We start from the raw sequence: 17,707 nt of genomic DNA, 5'->3' as shown, positions 1-17,707 counted from the left end.
CCGACCGAGCAGAGGAGGGGAGGGCAGGAGGACACAGCACACACAGGGCACCACCCTAGCCTAGCCTAGCCTGTCGGCCCTTCGCTTGGACATTCACGGGCGAGAAAGAGATATCCCTCATCAGACTCCCTCTGGTATCCAATCGCTGCTTGCCTCTTGACTTTCATCATCACCACGCATCCTTGCTTCGACTTTCACACCATCATCATGGCTCGCCTCAATCTACGTGCCATCCTCTTCGTCTTGACAATCGCCATCACGGCCTGCGCCGTCGCGGCTTTCAAGGTGAGCTGGCTTCCTCGCAAGTGCGTCAACGGGCCGATCAACTGACATTCTCTTGCTGCACGCTTCGTCTCCGCCATCTGATCCAGCTCGATGAGCGTGCAGAACTCATCATGACGAGCGGCCAGGCGGAATGCACCATCGTCACAAAGACGGACTCTAGCGGGCGAGCAACACCGGTCCCTCAAGGCGCTGGATGCACCAACAGCGGTGCATCTACTCCTGCCGCTACTCCTATCGGCCCGCTGACCACGAGTATTAACCCCTCGGGCTCCTTCACGCTCCTCAATCAGACCAGCACGGCCGGTGGAAGCGCTGCTAGCGGCGGAAGCTCTGCCAATGGCACGGCTTCGTCGTCCTCTTCAGCAACTTCAAGCTCATTGGCTACTCTCAGCGCGACTTCGATGGGTGTCTCGACGACTGTGGGAGGGGGCAGTGCTACAGCTACGTCTATGGGCTCAGGGAATGGCGCGATGGGCATGACCTTTGGAGGAGCAAATGCGGCAACGACTTGGGCATTCCTGGTGGGATTGATGAGCTTTGCAGCCGGTTTCCAGGTTCTATTGTAACCGCGTAGTCAGCGTCAGAGAAGCATCTCGGGGAATGCAACATCAGCATCCATCTTACTGCTCGCCATTGATTCTTTCTCATTGCTTCTTGTTTGGCTGGTGGTGTTGCTCTTGGCCTCTCCCTCTCGCCCTTCTCTGACGTGCGTCTCTGGCTGCAGCCGCGTCGTGCGTGTTGGCCAGGTCGGAGCGGATAAACAAGCGCGAATGGGTTGGTTGGCTTGCCCTCGCATCTCTCCTTTCACTTTTCATTCACACTACCATTCTTGGACTCTTAGCTGAAAGAACTTCGACTTCTCTGCTTGCGACCCCCTGATGGCGGACCATTTCGCCAGGGCGGCTGGCTTTGCCGCTGGAGGCGGTGACGAGACGACGGAGGCTAGCATGATGCCTCCTCCTCGTAATGCTGCAGCCAATCGCTTCGACTCGACAATGGACACCGATACAAATGCATTCACTGGTATCGTGGCCCAGCCCATCCTACGCACAGCATCATCCTCGTCTTCAGCAGCTCGCGATGAAAATGGCAGGGACCGACGAGTCAGCAATGGCAAGCAGCCCGCAGCGATGACTGGATCCATTCGAGTCCCACCTTCGCGAGTGCCTCTCGCTCCCTCATCCGCTCAAACGAGCTCCCCAAGCGGCAGTCGTCCATCATCACGCCCTTCATCATCCAACGCTGCTGCGCGAGGCGCTCTCTCAGCCCCTTACGAGGTCACTCTAGACGACGACGAGGGCGATAGCAGCGACGAGATTGCAGAGAGGCCCAATCTCACAAACGCAAATGAGACGACCGTCGCCTCAGCAGATGCTAGCGAGTGGGAGAGGCACATCAAGGAATCCAAGAACAAGGCAGGCGTATCATCCAAGCAGATGCAAGATCGCATCGACAGCCTGCTGCAAGAGCGCGATGACCTCAAGATCGAAGTTGACAGTCTGCGACGTCATTACAACCCTAGCGAAGAAGCCGCCGAGATCATTCGCCTACGTCAGGAGAATACTCGCGTCCTGCAACATCGCCTCACGCTCACCAATCTCGTCACTGCTCAAAAGAAGACGATCAAGGACCTCAATAAGCAGGTCAAGACGCAGTCTTCCTCGCAGCAAGGATCGACGGATCGCGAGACGCGGAGGCGAATGGACGAGATGGAAGAAGGTCTACGTCTGCTTGATCAGCAAAAGGACGAGGAAGCGCAGGCAAGGCAGCAAGCAGAGGATGAGTGGGTACAATGTCCAGCTCGAGTCCTTAGCCCCCGCGCATAGCTAACTCTTTCCCCGCCTCCGCTTGCAGGCTCGAACGACTTCGCGAACAGCTGCTGCGTTCTGACAACGAGCGCAACGACCTTCAGGCTGACAAGGAGGACCTCGACCAGGAGATCTACCGCCTCGAGAAGCAGCGAGATGAAGCAGAGGAGAAGCGCGAGGCTCTCGACAAAGAGCTGCGACATTGGCAAGAGAGCTGTCGAGAGCATGAGGACAGAGTCGCTGAGCTGGAGGAGCACGCTCAGAACCGAGCCAACCAGTCTGCAGCGACAAGAGACTTGCACGAGCGACACCGGTCAGAACTCGATCGTCTCGAGGCTGAGCTGGAGCAGCGCATTGAAGACCACCAAAAGACGCAGCAAGAGTTGCAGGAGGTACGCGGTCAGCTGGAAGCTTCAGCAGCAGAGGTTGCCGTCTTCAGGGGCGAGGTCGACGCACAGCGCAGCGCCGACGAGAATAAGGTGAGCAGGAAAATCGTTGTGGAGCTAGGGCCGTCCTGACATTCTGCTCCCGCCCCGCTCGTACCCAGTACGACCGCCTCCGCGACGAGCTTGCTGCCAAGTCCAACGAACTTATGCAACTCGAGGAAGAATTCGAGAGCGCTCACGAAGCTCGCAAGCAGATCGAGGAAGAGCTGGAGGAGCTACTCCAAGCCCGCAAGCAAGACGAAGTCGAGCTGGCTGACCTGGGCGCACGCTTCGAAGACTTGGCACGACAGCTCGAGGAGAAGGAGGCCGAAGTCCTCGAATGCAACAAGGAAATTGCTCAGCAGTCGGAAGCCATTCGACGCCTCGAGGACGAGCAAGATCTCAGCATCGCCGACGCAGAGGAGGCAGAGCATTTCCGTGCAGAAGCAGAGTCAGAACTCGAGTCGCAGCGAGAGCATTACGAGATGAAGCTGGAGCAATTGAAGCAGCGACTCGCCGATGCCGCTGCTGAGATGGCCGAGACTGGAGAGCGGCTGCGAATGTCAGAGGAAGATGGCGAGACTCTGCGCGAGAAGCTGCAGACATATCGCGAGACGCTCAAGCAACGCAACAGCGAGCTCGAAGCTGCGCAAGATCACACGGCTAAGCTCGAGGAGAAGTGTCAAGACATGCTGGCCGACCTTCAAGACGAGGAGCGTCGCAATGAAAGTCTCGCTGCCGAGTGGGAGAAGCGCATGGCCGACAATGAAGACGATCTGCGCCGCATCATCGAGGAGAAGGAAGATGCGCTCGCCGCAGCCGAAGACGATCTGGCTCATGCGCGTAGATCGTTGCGCGACCGCGATGCCGACCTGGAAGCCCTGCAGAAGGTCCTGCAAGCCAAGGAAGATGAGTCAGAGAAAATGGGACGGTCGAGTGCTACGGACAAGCACTCGCTCAAGCTCGAAGTCGACCGACTCAAGCGTGATCTAGAGCGTTGCGAGCAGGATCTGGAGCGAGCAAGGGACGAGGTCGACCGCAAGGATGAGGCGCTACGAGAGCGAGCGTCCCAAGTCAACAAGCTCTATTCGGAGAGTGCCGAAGCCCAGGCCAAGCTGGCCACCGAAACTCAGACGCGGCTGGGTCTCGATGAGCGCATCGCTGCCCTCAAGACGTCTTTGCAAGAGAGCGAGCGGGCGTTGGCTGACGCTCGCGGACGTGCCGATACCCTAGAGAAGAAGTCGCACGACGACGAGTTGTCCATCGATCGCGCCGAGTCGGCAGTCAGGAAGCAGGTGCTCGAGAGGAATAGCCTCCTCCAAGCGTAAGTACGCGTGCAAGTACGCATGCAGAAGAACCACTGCGGTTGAACAGATGCTGATTATCCCTATCGGCCCCACCCGCACTCGCAGCATTTCGCAGCACATGATCCAGATCCTAGGCGGCGTAGATGACGCTCGCAAGCGCTCTAATGAGCCTCGTCCAAGTAGCGATTTCGGCGCCTTCCACGCCTTGCTTCTCGGCCGCGTACGCAAGCTGGTCGAGATCAAGTCCATGTTTGAGCGCCGTGCGTCGCGCATCGAGGCGCAAGCGACCGACTCAGTGGGCAATCTGCGACGCCAGCAAGAGTCGCGCTTCAAGCAGATTGATCGCATCGAGGGAGCTCTCAAGGGTGCGCAGGACAAGCAATCGGCCTGGCGCTCACGTCTGGTAACCAAGCAGAGGTGCGCGACGATCAAGGAGGCATTCATCACCACGTGTAGCCAAGCTGACATCCTCTCTTCCCTCTTCGCGCTGCGCAGCGAGCTTGACGCTACCAAGAACACTGTCGCCGAGCTGCAATCGCAAATCTCCTCACTCAAGACGCGCAACTCCCTCTCTACGTCATCAGAGAACACGAAGCTCACCACGCTCAACTCGCGCGCCAACACGGCCGAAAAGCGCCTGAGAGACGCTCAGCAAGCCGCCTCGCAAGCTGACGAACGTCTCGCCGAAGCCAAGGCCAAATACAACCAGGGCGAGAGCAAGTGGCTAGCAAGAATCAAGGAGCTGGAGGCGAGGTGCAAGGCTGCTGAAGAGAAGGTCAAGAGGGAGAGACAGGGTGCCAAGGAGAGGGTTGCGGAGCAGCAGGAGCAGAGAAGAAAGCTCGAGGCTGACGTCGAGGCGGCACAGAGGAGGCTGCGTACTGTTGATCATCTGCGCGAGGGGCTGGAAGGGGTTGACTGAGCCCAGTGAGGAGGGTCGCGCGCACTGTTTTTTGATGCCTTGTACAAGTACTGCTATACCGTTACTCGCATGCCCGCTCGAAGTGCCACGATCGCCACGTCAACGTCAAGGCATCAAGGTTCGTTCAGCGCCAGACCCAGTCTACTGTTTCTGGTCGTACTGCCCGCGCTCACGTCTATCTCTTCTCCTCCTCGGCCTCGCCCCGTCCTCACTTGCCAACGCAGATTCCCACCCACTGCTGGCTCGCAGGCACTGGGTAGCAGCCATTCACACTGACGGTGGTGCAGTCGGTACATTCTTGACCGTTGATCTTGTGGCAGACTTGCACCTTGTGAGCGTAGGGCTCCCCTACGAGGGGCTGAAAGGTGGGGCAATTGAAGTTGAAGATGGTGACTGCTCCGGGTCCGGCCTTGCCCTTCGCGACGCCGGTAATGTTACCAGAGCAGCTTGGTCCGCTGAAACAGGTTCCCAAGTTGGCAGTCAGGGCGACTTGGCCGCAGGCGAGGGCTGAAGCAACTACGAGCTTGAAGAGTTTGAGGTGGTCAAGCATGCTGTGGCTTCTGATAATGTGTTAGGGGGCAGAAGGCGAAAAGCATAGTAGCTGAAATGCTTGCTCAAGTCAACCAAATGCGACGGAGCCACCTGACGCGGCTGGAGATTTCTTGCTCAGATGTTGCCGTCAAGCGTAGAGGACGGGCCGCTTAGCGGTTGCTCGGCTGGTTATGAAACGTGGCCCATGCCTGCGCCACCCGTCTGCTGCGACCAATTGCCCTTCTCGTCATCGAGCAGAGCATGGTCGCGCACTCAGCTAGCGATGCACACTCCGACCCACTGGCTCCCCGGCTCATTCGTGTAGCATCCGCCCTCACTGACCGTAACGCAGTCGTGGCAATTCTCAGTATTCACGCTTCGGCAGAGATACACGTTCGCAGTGTCCGGTGAGCCAATGAGGGCTCTGTATGTAGGGCAGCCGGTCTGAAAGGATGCGAATGTGCCGGCGATGCTTTTGCCGGGCATCGCGCTGGCTGGCCTGCCTTCGCAAGTGATTCCAAGGTAGCACAGACCGAGATTGGATGCCGAGACTGATCGAAAGAGCAGAGCGAGCGTGACGCCGGCTAGTGCGGTGTTGAGAGACAGTCGGAAGCGAATGAGCATGGTTCGATATGCGGTCGTGTACAGGGGTGAAGAGCTCTGGTTCTGTGAGCAGCTTGCGAGGAGGCAGGGCAAGCGGCACAGGCTGTCACGGCATGTGCGGCTTGACATCGAAAAGGTACGATTCGCAGGGCTCACCCGCTTTGTCATCTGTTCCGTCTGCGCAGAGTGCACCAAACAGATCAACTCATTCATGAACGTTCAAGAGGCTAGACAATGGTGTAACAGGTGAACGAGCGTCCTGCTAGATCTTCAGCGAGGGAGCGGGGCAGTTCTCCTGTCTGCGTGTTGGCATGACATCGTCAGTGGGGGCGTCCAAGCGGGTCTGCTCATTGGCGCGCTCACCGCACGTCCACCACTGGGGCACACTTGCTGATACAGAGAGCAACGAAGCTGTGCATAGGATCGGCCGTGTAACATCCATCCGTATCGACCTCGACACAGTCCCTGCACTGGTAGACATCAACGTCTTTACAAAGGTAGACATTTCGGATGTATGGCTGCCCAATGAGCGACTGGTAGACGGAGCAGCCTCCTCGGAAAGTGACGACACTTCCAGGCGTGGCCTTGCCTGAAAGGATTTGGGTACTCCGGCCTCCGCACTTGGACCCGTCGAAGCAGATTCCCAGATTGCCGGCCAAGGCTTGGTGGGCGTGACGAGCAATGGCAATACTGTAGTGACAACGACGTACAAGTAGCTGAGCATGTTGGCAGGGTGTTGAATGAGGTCGCGTCTTACAGTCTGGTGTTGGAGACGCAGTGGTGGGTAAGACAGGTGGGTTTGCAGTCTCGACAGGAGAGCAACACTGACACGAGGCTATGTCATCATCGATGTCGCGCTCTTGTGCGGCCCTCGATCGACCCAGCCAGTCACTTTGCTGGCCCAGAGAGAGCGACCAGCTCGTTCGCTCAATTGTGATCGGCTATCCAAGAGCGCTGCAGGCTCTCGATCTTGTCAAATTCGTCATGAGCCATATGGCGGCATGCTTAATGGATCTTCGTCATGGCCTACGAGGCCTGACATCTCAGCACAGGCAGATCCGGGATCATCGCCGGTCTGTGGATGCTATCGCACCCCTGATCAGCACGCGTGTAAGGTACTGCAAGAAGAGCACGATGATGGAGAGTGCTCGTTTGAGGTTGATGAGACTAAAGCATCGGTGACCTCCCGCTACTGTAGCAATGACGTCTGGGCTTCACGGCCGCTCCTGCGGTCAACCGACACAGAGGCCGACCCAGATCGAGGTGGCCGTGTAGCAACTGTTGTCCGCCATCGGCGCAGTGCAGCCCACACACTCGCCTTCGTTGACTCTGGAACAGACTTTGATCTTCTGTTGATCCGTAGGAGTGCCCACGTAGGTCCTGAAGGAATAACAGTCTGTCTGGTTGAAGAGAACATGCGTCCCATTGGAGTAGTCGCCGTGGACACCGTGTCCACTCAGCTTCTTGATATCGCAGTCCTTGACTGAATAGCAATCGCCCAGGAGTTCACCTTTGGTCATCCCGGGAAGATAGAAGCCAACGGCCACCAAGTAGACGATGGCGACGTTGAAGGCGATGGTGTACTTGCTCATGATTCCGGATATCCTTTCGCAATGGGGCAGGCAAAGTCGTCAGCAGAAACTCTCTTGAGGGCAGCGTGGATACTCACGGTGATCGAGATGGGTGGTGGTGATGTTAGGAGTTGTGAAGGAGGTTACCGATCAGAGAAGAAATAGGTTACGAGAGGGCAGAGGGCATCGGACGTGGGTAAGGCAGTCATTGCTGAGATGCTGCCCGCAGCATCGACGGGTTCAAATCGGTGCTGCGTTGAAATATTGATCCGGGCCAAGCGATCACGCGCAGCACTGATCTCCTCGATGTCATGCGTCTACTCGTCTCCACTCTCCTTCATGGACGTGCGATAGTCATCGACGTGCTCAGCATCGCCGCACGCAGAAATTGCAGCATCGTTTGAGAACGGAGCATTCGTTGGGATTTATCAACACATTGGACAAACAATAGCTGAAAAGCAGCGAGGGGTGTCATTGACGACGGCCTTCTTGCCCTGTTCGCCTGTATCAGCTTCAGCCCCTCAGACTCTCCTTACATCCAATTGCCTCTACTAATCAACACAGATCCCCGTGTAGATGACAGTCGGTACGTAGCATTGACCGATCGTCAGGACCTCAGAGCAGTCGGCACACTCGCCAAAGTTGACACGCTCGCAGACCCTGATCTTCTGAGGATAGTAAGGTTTCCCTATGTAGGCTTTGTAGGCGTAGCAATTGGTCTGGTTGAAGTAGACCTTACTTCCACTCGAGTAGTCCCCATACACCCCGTGACCGCTCAGCTTCTTGATATTGCAAGCTTTGGTGGAGTAGCAGTCGCCGAGGAGCTCGGCATTGGCCGTGTTCGTCAGCCAAAGGAAGGCGACGAGGATGTAAGCCATGGCGGAGATGGCGAAGGCGTGCTTGATGTTGGTGAGGGACATGGCGTTTACAGCCTGCTCGCGCGGATGAATATTTTGAGCAGACTAGCGCTGTCACTTATCATGCATACTCTCTCACTCAAAGTCTCAGCTTGTGTCAAGGCAGAAGATGGGTCGATGGGAGAGGCAAGGACCAAAGGTAGGACGGAATGACGGCCAGGAAGGCTGCTCGTCGATGGATGGTCAGCGGGCCGAATGAGGGCAGAGGGTTCGCTAGCAGGAAGCGCAAGAAAGCTGTGGTTTTTAGACAAGCCGCTACGATTTCCATTCCAACAGCCCGCTATTGCCGCTATTGCTGCTGTTGCGCATCGCCCTCCGCCAAGTTGGCAGCGACGGCTGTGTTGCCACCAGTCGGGTTGTTCGACTTTCCGGTGGGAGGGGCATTGCCACGGAACCTATTGACGCGATTGATGGAAAGTAGCAGACGATCAGTGAGCTACTCGAGGGCGTGCGCTACGGTCCTATACGGCGCTTACCTCTTCCTCATATCGAGCTGAGTCAGGGTGGTGGAGGAGTGGTGAGAATGACCTGGGGATCAGAACGAGGCTAGGGTACACTACGATGACTCAAACAGCGTCACCACTCACCAGTCCCTTCCTGCAGTGGACGAAGCTGCGGTAGATGTTCTGACACTCCATGGGCAGCTTGTCCATGTCATGTTGGATACAATCCTGGCCTGATCGTCCCTCCTGTTGCACGCACGGCGAGGCCAGGACGCACGCTGCTAGGTCCTCGCGGATACCATTGCACTGGCAAAGGAATGGCAGAGGTCTGTCAGACCCTGCCATGGCTCAAAGCAGGCGCACCTATGCTCACCGAATTCATCGTCGAAGAGTGGTCGAGGGCGAGTTGAATGGTACTTGAAAGCTGACTAGAAATGTGCAACCTGCATCTCGCTGCATGGCTCGCCTTTCCGCTCAGTGTTGCTTACGTCAGCCCCTCTGGCCGACTCGTGGAGCTCAGGCCGCGAATCCACCTTGGTTCGTCACCTTTCACCACATTGGAAACAAGTACGCACGCGACAATCATGGCCAACTCGGGAGAGCCTACGATACCTCCAGAGACATCTCAGACCGCCGCATCGTCGCCTGCATGGCCCACGCCTCGGGTCTTCTTGCCGCCTACAGCGTCAACATCTGCTCAACCCGCCGTAGCCTCATCCTCAACGTCGTCGACGCCTTCATCCTCAGCGTCACGCATCGTACCTCCCGTCTCCACTGAGGACCCCAAACCGACGGCAGAAGAGATCAAGGCGGCATATGCATCGACGCTGGAGCGTAATCAGCGAGCAGGCATTGGGCCTGATGCTCCACTCATGACAAAGGCGATGAGAGAGAAGCATGAGGCCAAGTTTGACAAGGGCAAGACGAAGAAGACGTATCAAGAGGTACGTCGTCGTGGCGTCACTCCCTAAGCTTCATCTCATACTCTTCTTGTTGCCCCCCCCCTCGCCAGGTCCGAGTACGCTTTCGCCTCCCCGACCGCACCCAACTCGAGTACACGCTTCCCTCAGCCTCCACCCAAGTCCTCGATCTCTACCCCATGCTCCGCTCAACGGCATTCAGCGATTCCGTCCCGCCCTTCGTGCTTTACACTACACCGCCACGACAGGACCTGGCAGAAAGAGACGCCCGCCTCAAGGGCAAGAAAATTGGCGATATGGGATGGGGAGGCGCTGCTGTCGTCAGCGTGAGATGGGTTGAGGAGGGCGCGACGAGTGCAGAGGCAAAGAAGCTCAATAGATCAGACACGACACAGCCGCTCAGAGAGGGACTGCGTGAAAAGGCAGAGAGGATGGAGCCGCCCAAAATGGGACTGGGCGATGAGAGCGGGGCAGCCACGCCGGCAGCACCGTCTTCATCGAGTGCGGTGAGAACACTAGGAGGTGGCAGTGGCAGTGGTGGGCAGGGGGAGGAGAAAAAGATACCAAAGTGGTTCAAGGGCTTCAAAAAGTAGGCGTGTGACCGCAATAGAGGACAGCAATGTCATTCGACTTGGTTGCCAAGAGGAGAGACGGGAGAACCATAGGCCTGTATGCTGCGTATCCATCGGGCTGGACGATTAGTAGTCTGGAGTGGCAGGAGGGAGAAGGCGGTCAGCATCATCTTGTTCTGCCTCACTCTGATGCCTTGCGCACTCACTCCTCTTCTTCTTTGGCCTGACCCCGCCAATCTTGATCTTAGTCGCATCACTCATGGTATGCACCATCGCCCTCGCACTCTCGCCCTCTGAGCTCAAGAAAGCTCTGTAAACAGCATCCCTGCCCTGTCCGAAACCATTCCACACCACATGCAACCAAGCTACAGGCTCATTGCGAAACTTTGCTCCCCACTCGTTACGACGACGCGCAAGCGTCTCGAATACGTTGAGAGCCGTCTGGTAGCCGGCTTCGAAGCCTGAGCGATTTGCGCCTTTGAAGCCTACTTGGCCGGAGGAGACGGAGTAAAGAGTGGCGCCGTTGGGGCGAGTGAGGGTGATGATCGTGTTGTTGCGTGTGGTTTGCACGTGCAGCTTGTGAATCGTTGTCGGTCTTCTCCCAGCGAAGGAGGAAGATGACGAGGGACCAAATCGCTGGGAAGGCTGGTAGAGGGAGGACGATGCTGTAGGGGGACTGGACCCTGGCAGAGGTGTGCCAGTAGCTGCTGATCCGGGCAATGTTGCCGCGCTCGATGGACCGGCTGCTGATGAGGCTTCTTGTGATTGGGAAGATGAGGGAGGAGTTGGATTCGGTGTTGCGTTGGCCTCTGCCCCAGCTGACGACGAGCTGCTGAAGAGGCGCAGCGGCGCGCGTGAGGTAGACGCTGAAACCCAGAGCGACGACCACGCCGTCGTCGCGTATGATGTTGAGGCCACGACGTTGCGAAGCATGATGGTATGGTTGAGGAGGCGGAGTGCCAGAATTCGTAGTCGATGGCCTCGACGTCGAAAAGCAGCAGCCTGCCTGCCTGCATCGACCGACCTGGCCGCTCGGTCTTCCGTTCCGTCGTGGCCCGTCCACTCCCGTCCAAGGTCACTTGAGTGGAGCGCCGCCTTGATATTGCAGCTCCTCTCTCCTGACTTTAAACGCTCGACCACGGCCATGAAAGAATGGGCACCGATGACCTCGCAGAGAGGCTCAGGGCCCTCAGGACAAAGGCTGCTGCACCAAAGGTAGCCACGTCGGCCCTTGCTGAGCCAGCAAAACCCTCGACGGTCGGCCAGAGGGTGGCACGCGACATCGAAGGAGATGCTGTGGAGAAGCTCTTGGCCCAATCAAGGGACGAGATTGATGTTGCTCGGGAACACGGAGAGCTCACAAGCGGACACAGCAGCCCTTTGAGTCGGGCATCGTCGGCTCCTGCACCGCTTGACGTCGGCATAGAGGGGAAGGCGCTTGCCAATCTCGCTTCAGAAGCCGTCTCAGACGCTAATGCTGTCCTCAATGGCAATCGCAAAGTCATCGCTGCAGCCGCAAAGCAGCAAGCTGGCACTGACGGTGCTGCAAAGGACAGACGTCTCATACCCGTAGCGAAGGAGTGGCCTCACCTGGTTCGGCCCAACTCAGGTCAGCTTGGCTTTGATGCTGATCAGGATGATGGAGCCATGGCATCAGAGCTCGCAGAGGCAATGGGCGAGATGGAAACGACCCCTTTTACTGAGTCAAGCAATGTTGGCCCCTCCAAAAGAGCGGCAACAAGTATCCCTCCCGCCGAGAATAACAAAGAGGACGACGTCGAGCGTGAGGCTGCGGACCTTATCGCACGCTTCACAGCTCTCCGCTCCAGTGCTTCGTGCAACGTCTCGACGAGCTCGGCAGCATCGCTGTCGCAGGGCATGCCATCTGCTGCCACCAGTTCTGGTCTCGGCCGCAGTCTTGATGACGGTCACGACGGCGACGACGACGATCGTATGACCGCCACAATCTTTCCCTCTGCGCCCTCCGACGCTTTACCTTCACTTCCCGAGCCCTCGCACCCTACGCTAGGTCCAGAGCACAACGACATCTCCGCCGACATAGATCTCTCACCCTTCCGCCGCCTTGTGGGCAAAGACCTGAACATCCAACAGCGCCTCGCCAATCTCGGTCGCAACGACGAGCCCAGTTTCCCCTCAACACCTGGCGGTGGCGGTGGCGAGGAGGATGAGACGACCTTTTGCTCCCTCTGCGCCGAAGATGCTTCGCTAACCTGCTCATGTCCCGATGACGAGTATGAAGGATGCGCAGGCGACGCATACTGCTCGCAGTGCTGGGTTGAGGCGCATGGTAGCATGAGCAAGGATGAGCTGAGGGACCATCGCACAAAGGACGTGCCTGCTCGACGGCGGCAAAGAGGGGCCAAGGGAATGGGAGGTATCGGTGGTAGGAGGAGGGCAATGGCGGCCTAGTCCGATGAGAAGGCGTCTATTGTCTATACCTGTGTGCGGCTATTGTACATTGAAATGCTCTTTGCCCTGCTCTATACTCGTACAGAAGACTCGCACTCGCGCTTTCTCTTCCACCCCAACGTCCACCACACATGCCCACTCTCATCGCTCCTTCCCAGCCCCTTGCGCTTCGCCATCTCAATGCGACGGAGCACTACGAGTTTGAGATCGTCATCCTCGCCTGCCTTTGGGTCATTCGCATCACCTGTCCAGACAGGCCCGAACGCTTCGTCTGTGAGCTTGATGAGCCCCCACTCGCCAAAGCGACCCTCCATGCGCTTGGCATTTATGACGTGGGCGCGAGAATGTGGTGATCGACGGGAGAGGAGGGCCGACATGGCTGCGTAGAGCCATTGGGCATGAGAGCGGGAGTAGACGACGTCCGCTGCCAGCAGCAGGTCGTGTTGCGGCGTCGGTGCTGCGAGAGCATTTACGTCCTGCTGGTAGTAGTGCGACCAGTCGAGAGACTCGACAGACATTTGAACGGGCGGCTCTCCTCCCGCTGTCGCCGTAGCCTGGACAGGATTCGCGGTGACATTTCGACGCAGATTTGCCAGCACCATCGAGTGGTAGTCGGTCAGCACAACTCGGTTCCCACCTTGTGTTGCCCTCGTCATCCTCTGAGCAAGCAGCTGGGCGCAGACAATGCCCACGAGACCCGTCCCAGCTCCCAGCTCAGCCACACTCAATCCGCGACCCTCATCATTGTCACACAGGCTAGGGTGAATGTCCTCTGGCGAGCGTACCAGCAAGTCGGATAGGATAATGGCAGCCGCCCATGTCTGCACGCCTACCGCTTCGGCGGCAGATGAGGCCGTGTTGCTCGGGTCCCCGAGGTCGTGATGGTCATCATTTCCTGACGGAGGCAGCGGCTCATCGACGAGTGTGACTCGGATGGCCGACGTCTTTGCGTCCTCGTCTCCGACCAGCGCCTGATCGCCCGCCTTCCTCGTCAGCTTGTCAAAGTCAAAAGGAAAGCTGAACACCCGCTCCATAGGTTCGGCGTCTTCCAATCCCTGACCGCCTCCCGCGGCCAAGTCAGTGAGGCGCTGCGAGAGCATGGCGGTCTCATCGAGGATGGAAGCAGTGCTGCTGGATTGCCCTCCGTCGCCCGCGCTCAGCCACGCCAGCTCCGAGTCGATGAGGCGACGTAGCCATGCTTGAGCGTACTCGCGCTCTTGTTCGTCGAGGCGGAGAAGGGTACCCCTACTTTCTTCATCGCCCTCATCTTCCGAATCGCCGTCGAAAGTCCCCAGATAGATGCTCTTGAGGCTCTCGAGGTTGGCCTGAACGATTTGAAGCGGCGGCTCTCTGCGAATGGGCGTGAGAAAGCTCGTTGGCGGCAGCGGCCTCGCCATTCTGGCGAAGGTGTAAGGCGGAGAGGCGCGAGGGCGGGAAGGGAAAGGCAACCAGATGAGGGCGGAGTGAATCCAGTCGAGCTGAGGGGGTGGAGTCGACGACTGCAACGCAACTCAACTCATCTCCTGTCCACCACCACCACCACTTTAACGTCGCTATCAGCCTCGCATCATCAGGAGAGATCAGCTGCACCAAATTGAGCGGTAACAAGTATCACGACCTATTCCTCCGCCTAGACAAGCGCAGCCAACTTCGATCCCTCAATCCGCCACGCCGCAATGTCAGGCTGGGTGCCCGTCATCGCCGGAGGAGCCGTAGGGGGCATCTCCTTCTTTAGCTGGGGTGCCGTCAGGAAGGGAGAGAACCAGGTGTGCGTGAAAGGGGCACCGCGGATGGTTCTCAGCCACCCGATCGCTCAACTGACATTACCTTTACTCGCCCGCATCGCTCCCGCAGCCTAATCCGCTCATGCATCATCCTGACGCTCGTATGCTGCTACCTCATGTGGGCAATCATGTACCTCGCACAGCTTCATCCCGTCATCAGTAAGTAGCGGCAGCATGCAGCTGATAGGTTTCTCGTCCTCAGCGCTGTGAGCTGATCCTCATTACGCTCCTTCGCTGTCTACAGAGCCGAAGCGAGGCGACCTTCGACTAGAGGAGTAGAGGCGACGCCAGCAACTTTGCCTCCTTGAATCTCTTCTAGCTTCCCTCCCAGTCAGCTTCGCAGCCAATACGATGTCCATACCTTGCCGTCTGCAAATGGAGCGGCCGACACTATCTGCAGGATGGCAGAGCAGTGCCTGGTCTGAGATTATATGCTAAGCTAATGTTACAATTGATTGACGACTCCGCCCTACGTGGGCGAAGCTCGCTGCTGCTCGAGCTCTCGCCCTTCACTCGTCATCGTCCTCGTCGCTTTCGTCTGCACCATGTTCAACCAAACCCCCCAAAGCCGCCACTTCAGCAGCCGCTGCTGCCTGTTGCACCCCTGCACCACCCTTGCTATTGGCTGCACTGCTCTTTACCCTCTGCCTGATCAAGATCAATCGTGCCTCCTTGTCCCTCCTCTCAAGCTTCTTGAGCCTTTTGTCCAAGCGTTGTCGCAGGTCCCAATTGGGTTTTCGAGGGGCCAGACTGCTCAGCTGGAGGTCGGCGCCGCGGGTAGCTGCTTCTGCTTCGAGGGTCAGGGATTCAAGATTCTTTGTCTCTGCGCGCGAGTGAAGTAGAGATGATATCAGCATGACCTGCCGCTGAATGCTTGCCTGCCTAGCTGCGCGCCATGCTCACCCTCTTCGATGCCCGTGATTGTCGTCCAATCCCCTTTGCGAGCCTCGCCCGTACGCGGGTCCCAGTTGCGGAAGCGACGCAGTAGCTGGCCCTCTGTTGTCGACTCTGCTAGACGTTGCATGGCCTTTTCGCTCTTTGCGGCTGGCCGAGCTTCCTCTTCGTCGTCCTCCTCTTCTTCTGCATTGTCATCATTCTCCTGCCGCTGCTGTTGACGTCGTTGTCTCCTCGTGGTGACATTGGAGATGGCCTTGCGGAAAGGATGCAGGGAAGTGGATGCCGATGGCTCTCCCTTTGTCTGACGCAAAGAGGCCAGCCTTGCCTGTCGTGCTGCATGCTCTGCTTCCATCCTGCACCTTGTATGGTTTCTGAAGTTGCAAAGGATTGATTGATCGTGACGATGAGAACGCAAGCCGTGGACGAAGGGAGGCGGACTGGTGTCGAGGTCTCGATCTCAGCCACGCGGGACGCGGATGGAATTGTCGATCTTGAAACAAGGCGCCGCTCGACGGTGCTCACACGCTGCGTTTCCGTCCTTCGCAACCATCGACGACGACCAAGCAGAGGAGCATATACACAGGCCCCGGCATCCAACGACAAGATGGCCACACCTCGATCACGCGTCGTCTTTGTGGGCAACATCCCCTATGAGATGTCAGAGGTGAGCATGCGCAGCGCACCTTTCCTAGCTCCTTGGCATCCATCGACTGACCCAATCCTACGTCCCCTCCTTCGACCTCGCTGCGCAGGAGCAACTCATCACCATCTTCTCAGAGGTCGGCCCCGTAGCAGGATTTCGCCTCGTCTTCGATCGAGACACTGGCAAGCCAAAGGGCTACGGCTTCTGCGAATTCCATGACCCAGAGACGGCGGCCAGCGCTGTACGCAACCTCAACGATGTCGACGTAGGAGGGAGAAGTCTGCGCATCGATTGGGCAGATGTGGACCCGTGAGTGACCATGCGCCAGTCATCAAAAGCTGACAGCATTCAGCTCACTCCTCTACCTTCCTCCTCTTCCTCGCACAGGGTCTTCCAAGGAAGAACCACACAGATGGGTCAAATCGACGGCGAGCTACCGAAACGCGACGGAAGAAGACCAGGCAATCCCAGCGCCGGTGGACCACAGCGTGGCGGCGGAGGAGCAGGTGCAGGACCACCTTTCGGTCAACAGGGAGGACCTGGAGGATTCGGTGGTCCTCCGCAGCAAGGAGGCTTTGGTGGGCCAGGCGGCTACGGTGGTCCCCCGCAGGGTGGCTTTGGCGGACCTCCTCAAGGCGGCTTCGGCGGTGCGCCAGCGGGCATGGACGCGCCGTACAACCTCAACAATCTGCCTCCGGGCGTCAACCTTCAGGCTGGACAGACGGCAACTGACGCCATTACTCAGACTTTGGCTACTCTGCCGCCAGACCAGCTGCTGGACATCATGGGACAAATCAAGGTGAGTGTCCGCCCATACTGGCTCAAAGGTTGAGCCATCGATTTAGACTAACGATCACTCCTCTCGCCAACACCCACGCAGTCCCTCATTCTCACCTCCCCGCAATCAGCACAAAATCTTCTCAGCTCCCACCCACAGCTCACTTACGCCCTCTTCCAAGCCATGCTCATGATGAACCTCGTCGACCCAGCAATCCTGCAGCGTATTCTCCTCGCCGGAGGCGTCAATGGGGGTGCAGCAGCAGCAGCGGTAGCCAATGGCGGGCCTGCAGTCAACGGGGCTGCTGGTGGTATGGGCCAGCAACAGCGATATCCGAGTATGGGAGGAGGACCCCCGCCGCCCCAGCAGCAGCAGCCATACGGCGGCGGCGCGTATGGTGCCAACCCATACAGCAATACCCCTCCTCCAGGCGCACCTCCCTCTCGTCCCCCCTTCGGCCAACCCTCTCATCTCGGTCGCGCCTCATCAGCGCAAAGCACTCCGCCACCGCCTCCCCCATCTGCACCACCTATCGCCCCTCCGCAAGCTAACGCAGCAGCAGCGGCGGCAGCGGCCGTAGCGGCCGGAGGCGGTGGAGCCGCAGCGGCTGCGAACAATCCGAACCTGCCAGATGCGCAGCGTCAATTGTTGATGCAGGTTCTTGGGTTGAGCGACGCACAGGTGGCGGCGCTACCACCGGATCAGAGGGAAAGTATCATGATGTTGAGGAGGCAGATGGGCAAGTGAGAGCGCACGCGAGAGCAGTCGAAAAGAAATGCTGGATGATATTGAGATGTAGCAGATATGGAGGAGGTAACGAGAGAGAGTTGACGAGGGACTACCAGCAATGCATCTTATCATTATCCCATCGTCG

At 58.0% G+C, this 17,707-nt stretch overlaps 13 protein-coding genes across 13 annotated transcripts; 6 read left to right on the top strand and 7 right to left on the bottom strand.

The window, feature by feature from the left end:
• Positions 1–64: 64 nt before the first annotated feature.
• Positions 65–851, top strand: BDZ90DRAFT_281059 (hypothetical protein; the record flags this gene model as incomplete). Its single annotated transcript, XM_025509334.1, has 2 exons — positions 65–285; positions 372–851. Exons 1-2 carry the CDS (start codon positions 208–210, stop codon positions 849–851), a joined length of 558 nt encoding a protein of 185 aa, XP_025360706.1. The 5' UTR covers positions 65–207.
• Positions 852–1,531: 680 nt separating this feature from the next.
• BDZ90DRAFT_58655 (hypothetical protein) lies at positions 1,532–4,797 on the top strand. The gene is made up of 6 exons (XM_025509700.1): positions 1,532–2,068; positions 2,140–2,329; positions 2,386–2,572; positions 2,641–3,842; positions 3,931–4,242; positions 4,321–4,797. Exons 1-6 carry the CDS (start codon positions 1,633–1,635, stop codon positions 4,742–4,744), a joined length of 2,751 nt encoding a protein of 916 aa, XP_025360705.1. The 5' UTR covers positions 1,532–1,632; the 3' UTR covers positions 4,745–4,797.
• A 155-nt stretch (positions 4,798–4,952) lies between these two features.
• Positions 4,953–5,294, bottom strand: BDZ90DRAFT_261861 (hypothetical protein; the record flags this gene model as incomplete). Its single annotated transcript, XM_025508418.1, has 1 exon — positions 4,953–5,294. One exon carries the CDS (start codon positions 5,292–5,294, stop codon positions 4,953–4,955), a length of 342 nt encoding a protein of 113 aa, XP_025360704.1.
• A 1,816-nt stretch (positions 5,295–7,110) lies between these two features.
• On the bottom strand, positions 7,111–7,555 carry BDZ90DRAFT_281057 (hypothetical protein; the record flags this gene model as incomplete). Its single annotated transcript, XM_025509333.1, has 2 exons — positions 7,548–7,555; positions 7,111–7,483 (listed from the first exon to the last, which is right to left on the bottom strand). Exon 2 carries the CDS (start codon positions 7,468–7,470, stop codon positions 7,111–7,113), a length of 360 nt encoding a protein of 119 aa, XP_025360703.1. The 5' UTR covers positions 7,471–7,483; positions 7,548–7,555.
• A 284-nt stretch (positions 7,556–7,839) lies between these two features.
• On the bottom strand, positions 7,840–8,465 carry BDZ90DRAFT_58602 (hypothetical protein). The gene has a single exon (XM_025509699.1). It carries the CDS (start codon positions 8,367–8,369, stop codon positions 8,001–8,003), a length of 369 nt encoding a protein of 122 aa, XP_025360702.1. The 5' UTR covers positions 8,370–8,465; the 3' UTR covers positions 7,840–8,000.
• On the bottom strand, positions 8,466–9,238 carry BDZ90DRAFT_58601 (hypothetical protein). The gene is made up of 4 exons (XM_025509698.1): positions 9,183–9,238; positions 8,954–9,115; positions 8,843–8,859; positions 8,466–8,761 (listed from the first exon to the last, which is right to left on the bottom strand). The coding sequence occupies exons 1-4, from the start codon at positions 9,189–9,191 to the stop codon at positions 8,656–8,658; spliced, it is 294 nt and encodes a 97-aa protein (XP_025360701.1). The 5' UTR covers positions 9,192–9,238; the 3' UTR covers positions 8,466–8,655.
• A 113-nt stretch (positions 9,239–9,351) lies between these two features.
• Positions 9,352–10,559, top strand: BDZ90DRAFT_233673 (hypothetical protein). Its single transcript, XM_025506719.1, has 2 exons — positions 9,352–9,753; positions 9,822–10,559. The coding sequence occupies exons 1-2, from the start codon at positions 9,394–9,396 to the stop codon at positions 10,320–10,322; spliced, it is 861 nt and encodes a 286-aa protein (XP_025360700.1). The 5' UTR covers positions 9,352–9,393; the 3' UTR covers positions 10,323–10,559.
• Positions 10,393–11,617, bottom strand: BDZ90DRAFT_233672 (translational machinery component). The gene is made up of 2 exons (XM_025506718.1): positions 10,508–11,617; positions 10,393–10,435 (listed from the first exon to the last, which is right to left on the bottom strand). Exons 1-2 carry the CDS (start codon positions 11,232–11,234, stop codon positions 10,428–10,430), a joined length of 735 nt encoding a protein of 244 aa, XP_025360699.1. The 5' UTR covers positions 11,235–11,617; the 3' UTR covers positions 10,393–10,427.
• On the top strand, positions 11,418–12,917 carry BDZ90DRAFT_233671 (hypothetical protein). The gene has a single exon (XM_025506717.1). The coding sequence runs from the start codon at positions 11,454–11,456 to the stop codon at positions 12,729–12,731; it is 1,278 nt and encodes a 425-aa protein (XP_025360698.1). The 5' UTR covers positions 11,418–11,453; the 3' UTR covers positions 12,732–12,917.
• BDZ90DRAFT_58457 (hypothetical protein) lies at positions 12,767–14,186 on the bottom strand. The gene has a single exon (XM_025509697.1). It carries the CDS (start codon positions 14,126–14,128, stop codon positions 12,803–12,805), a length of 1,326 nt encoding a protein of 441 aa, XP_025360697.1. The 5' UTR covers positions 14,129–14,186; the 3' UTR covers positions 12,767–12,802.
• Positions 14,187–14,227: 41 nt separating this feature from the next.
• On the top strand, positions 14,228–15,006 carry BDZ90DRAFT_233670 (hypothetical protein). The gene is made up of 3 exons (XM_025506716.1): positions 14,228–14,499; positions 14,586–14,674; positions 14,760–15,006. The coding sequence occupies exons 1-3, from the start codon at positions 14,408–14,410 to the stop codon at positions 14,792–14,794; spliced, it is 216 nt and encodes a 71-aa protein (XP_025360696.1). The 5' UTR covers positions 14,228–14,407; the 3' UTR covers positions 14,795–15,006.
• An 18-nt stretch (positions 15,007–15,024) lies between these two features.
• Positions 15,025–15,539, bottom strand: BDZ90DRAFT_228059 (hypothetical protein; the record flags this gene model as incomplete). The annotated part of the gene is made up of 2 exons (XM_025504788.1): positions 15,025–15,338; positions 15,419–15,539. 2 exons carry the CDS (start codon positions 15,537–15,539, stop codon positions 15,025–15,027), a joined length of 435 nt encoding a protein of 144 aa, XP_025360695.1.
• A 420-nt stretch (positions 15,540–15,959) lies between these two features.
• Positions 15,960–17,704, top strand: BDZ90DRAFT_233667 (hypothetical protein). The gene is made up of 4 exons (XM_025506715.1): positions 15,960–16,076; positions 16,165–16,364; positions 16,443–16,854; positions 16,936–17,704. The coding sequence occupies exons 1-4, from the start codon at positions 16,017–16,019 to the stop codon at positions 17,578–17,580; spliced, it is 1,317 nt and encodes a 438-aa protein (XP_025360694.1). The 5' UTR covers positions 15,960–16,016; the 3' UTR covers positions 17,581–17,704.
• The last annotated feature ends 3 nt before the right edge of the window (positions 17,705–17,707 follow it).

This window comes from Jaminaea rosea (assembly GCF_003144245.1).
Source record: "Jaminaea rosea strain MCA 5214 unplaced genomic scaffold BDZ90scaffold_12, whole genome shotgun sequence".
In the NCBI taxonomy this organism is placed as follows: domain Eukaryota; kingdom Fungi; phylum Basidiomycota; class Exobasidiomycetes; order Microstromatales; genus Jaminaea; species Jaminaea rosea.
This window is presented reverse-complemented; position numbering and strand designations above follow the sequence as displayed.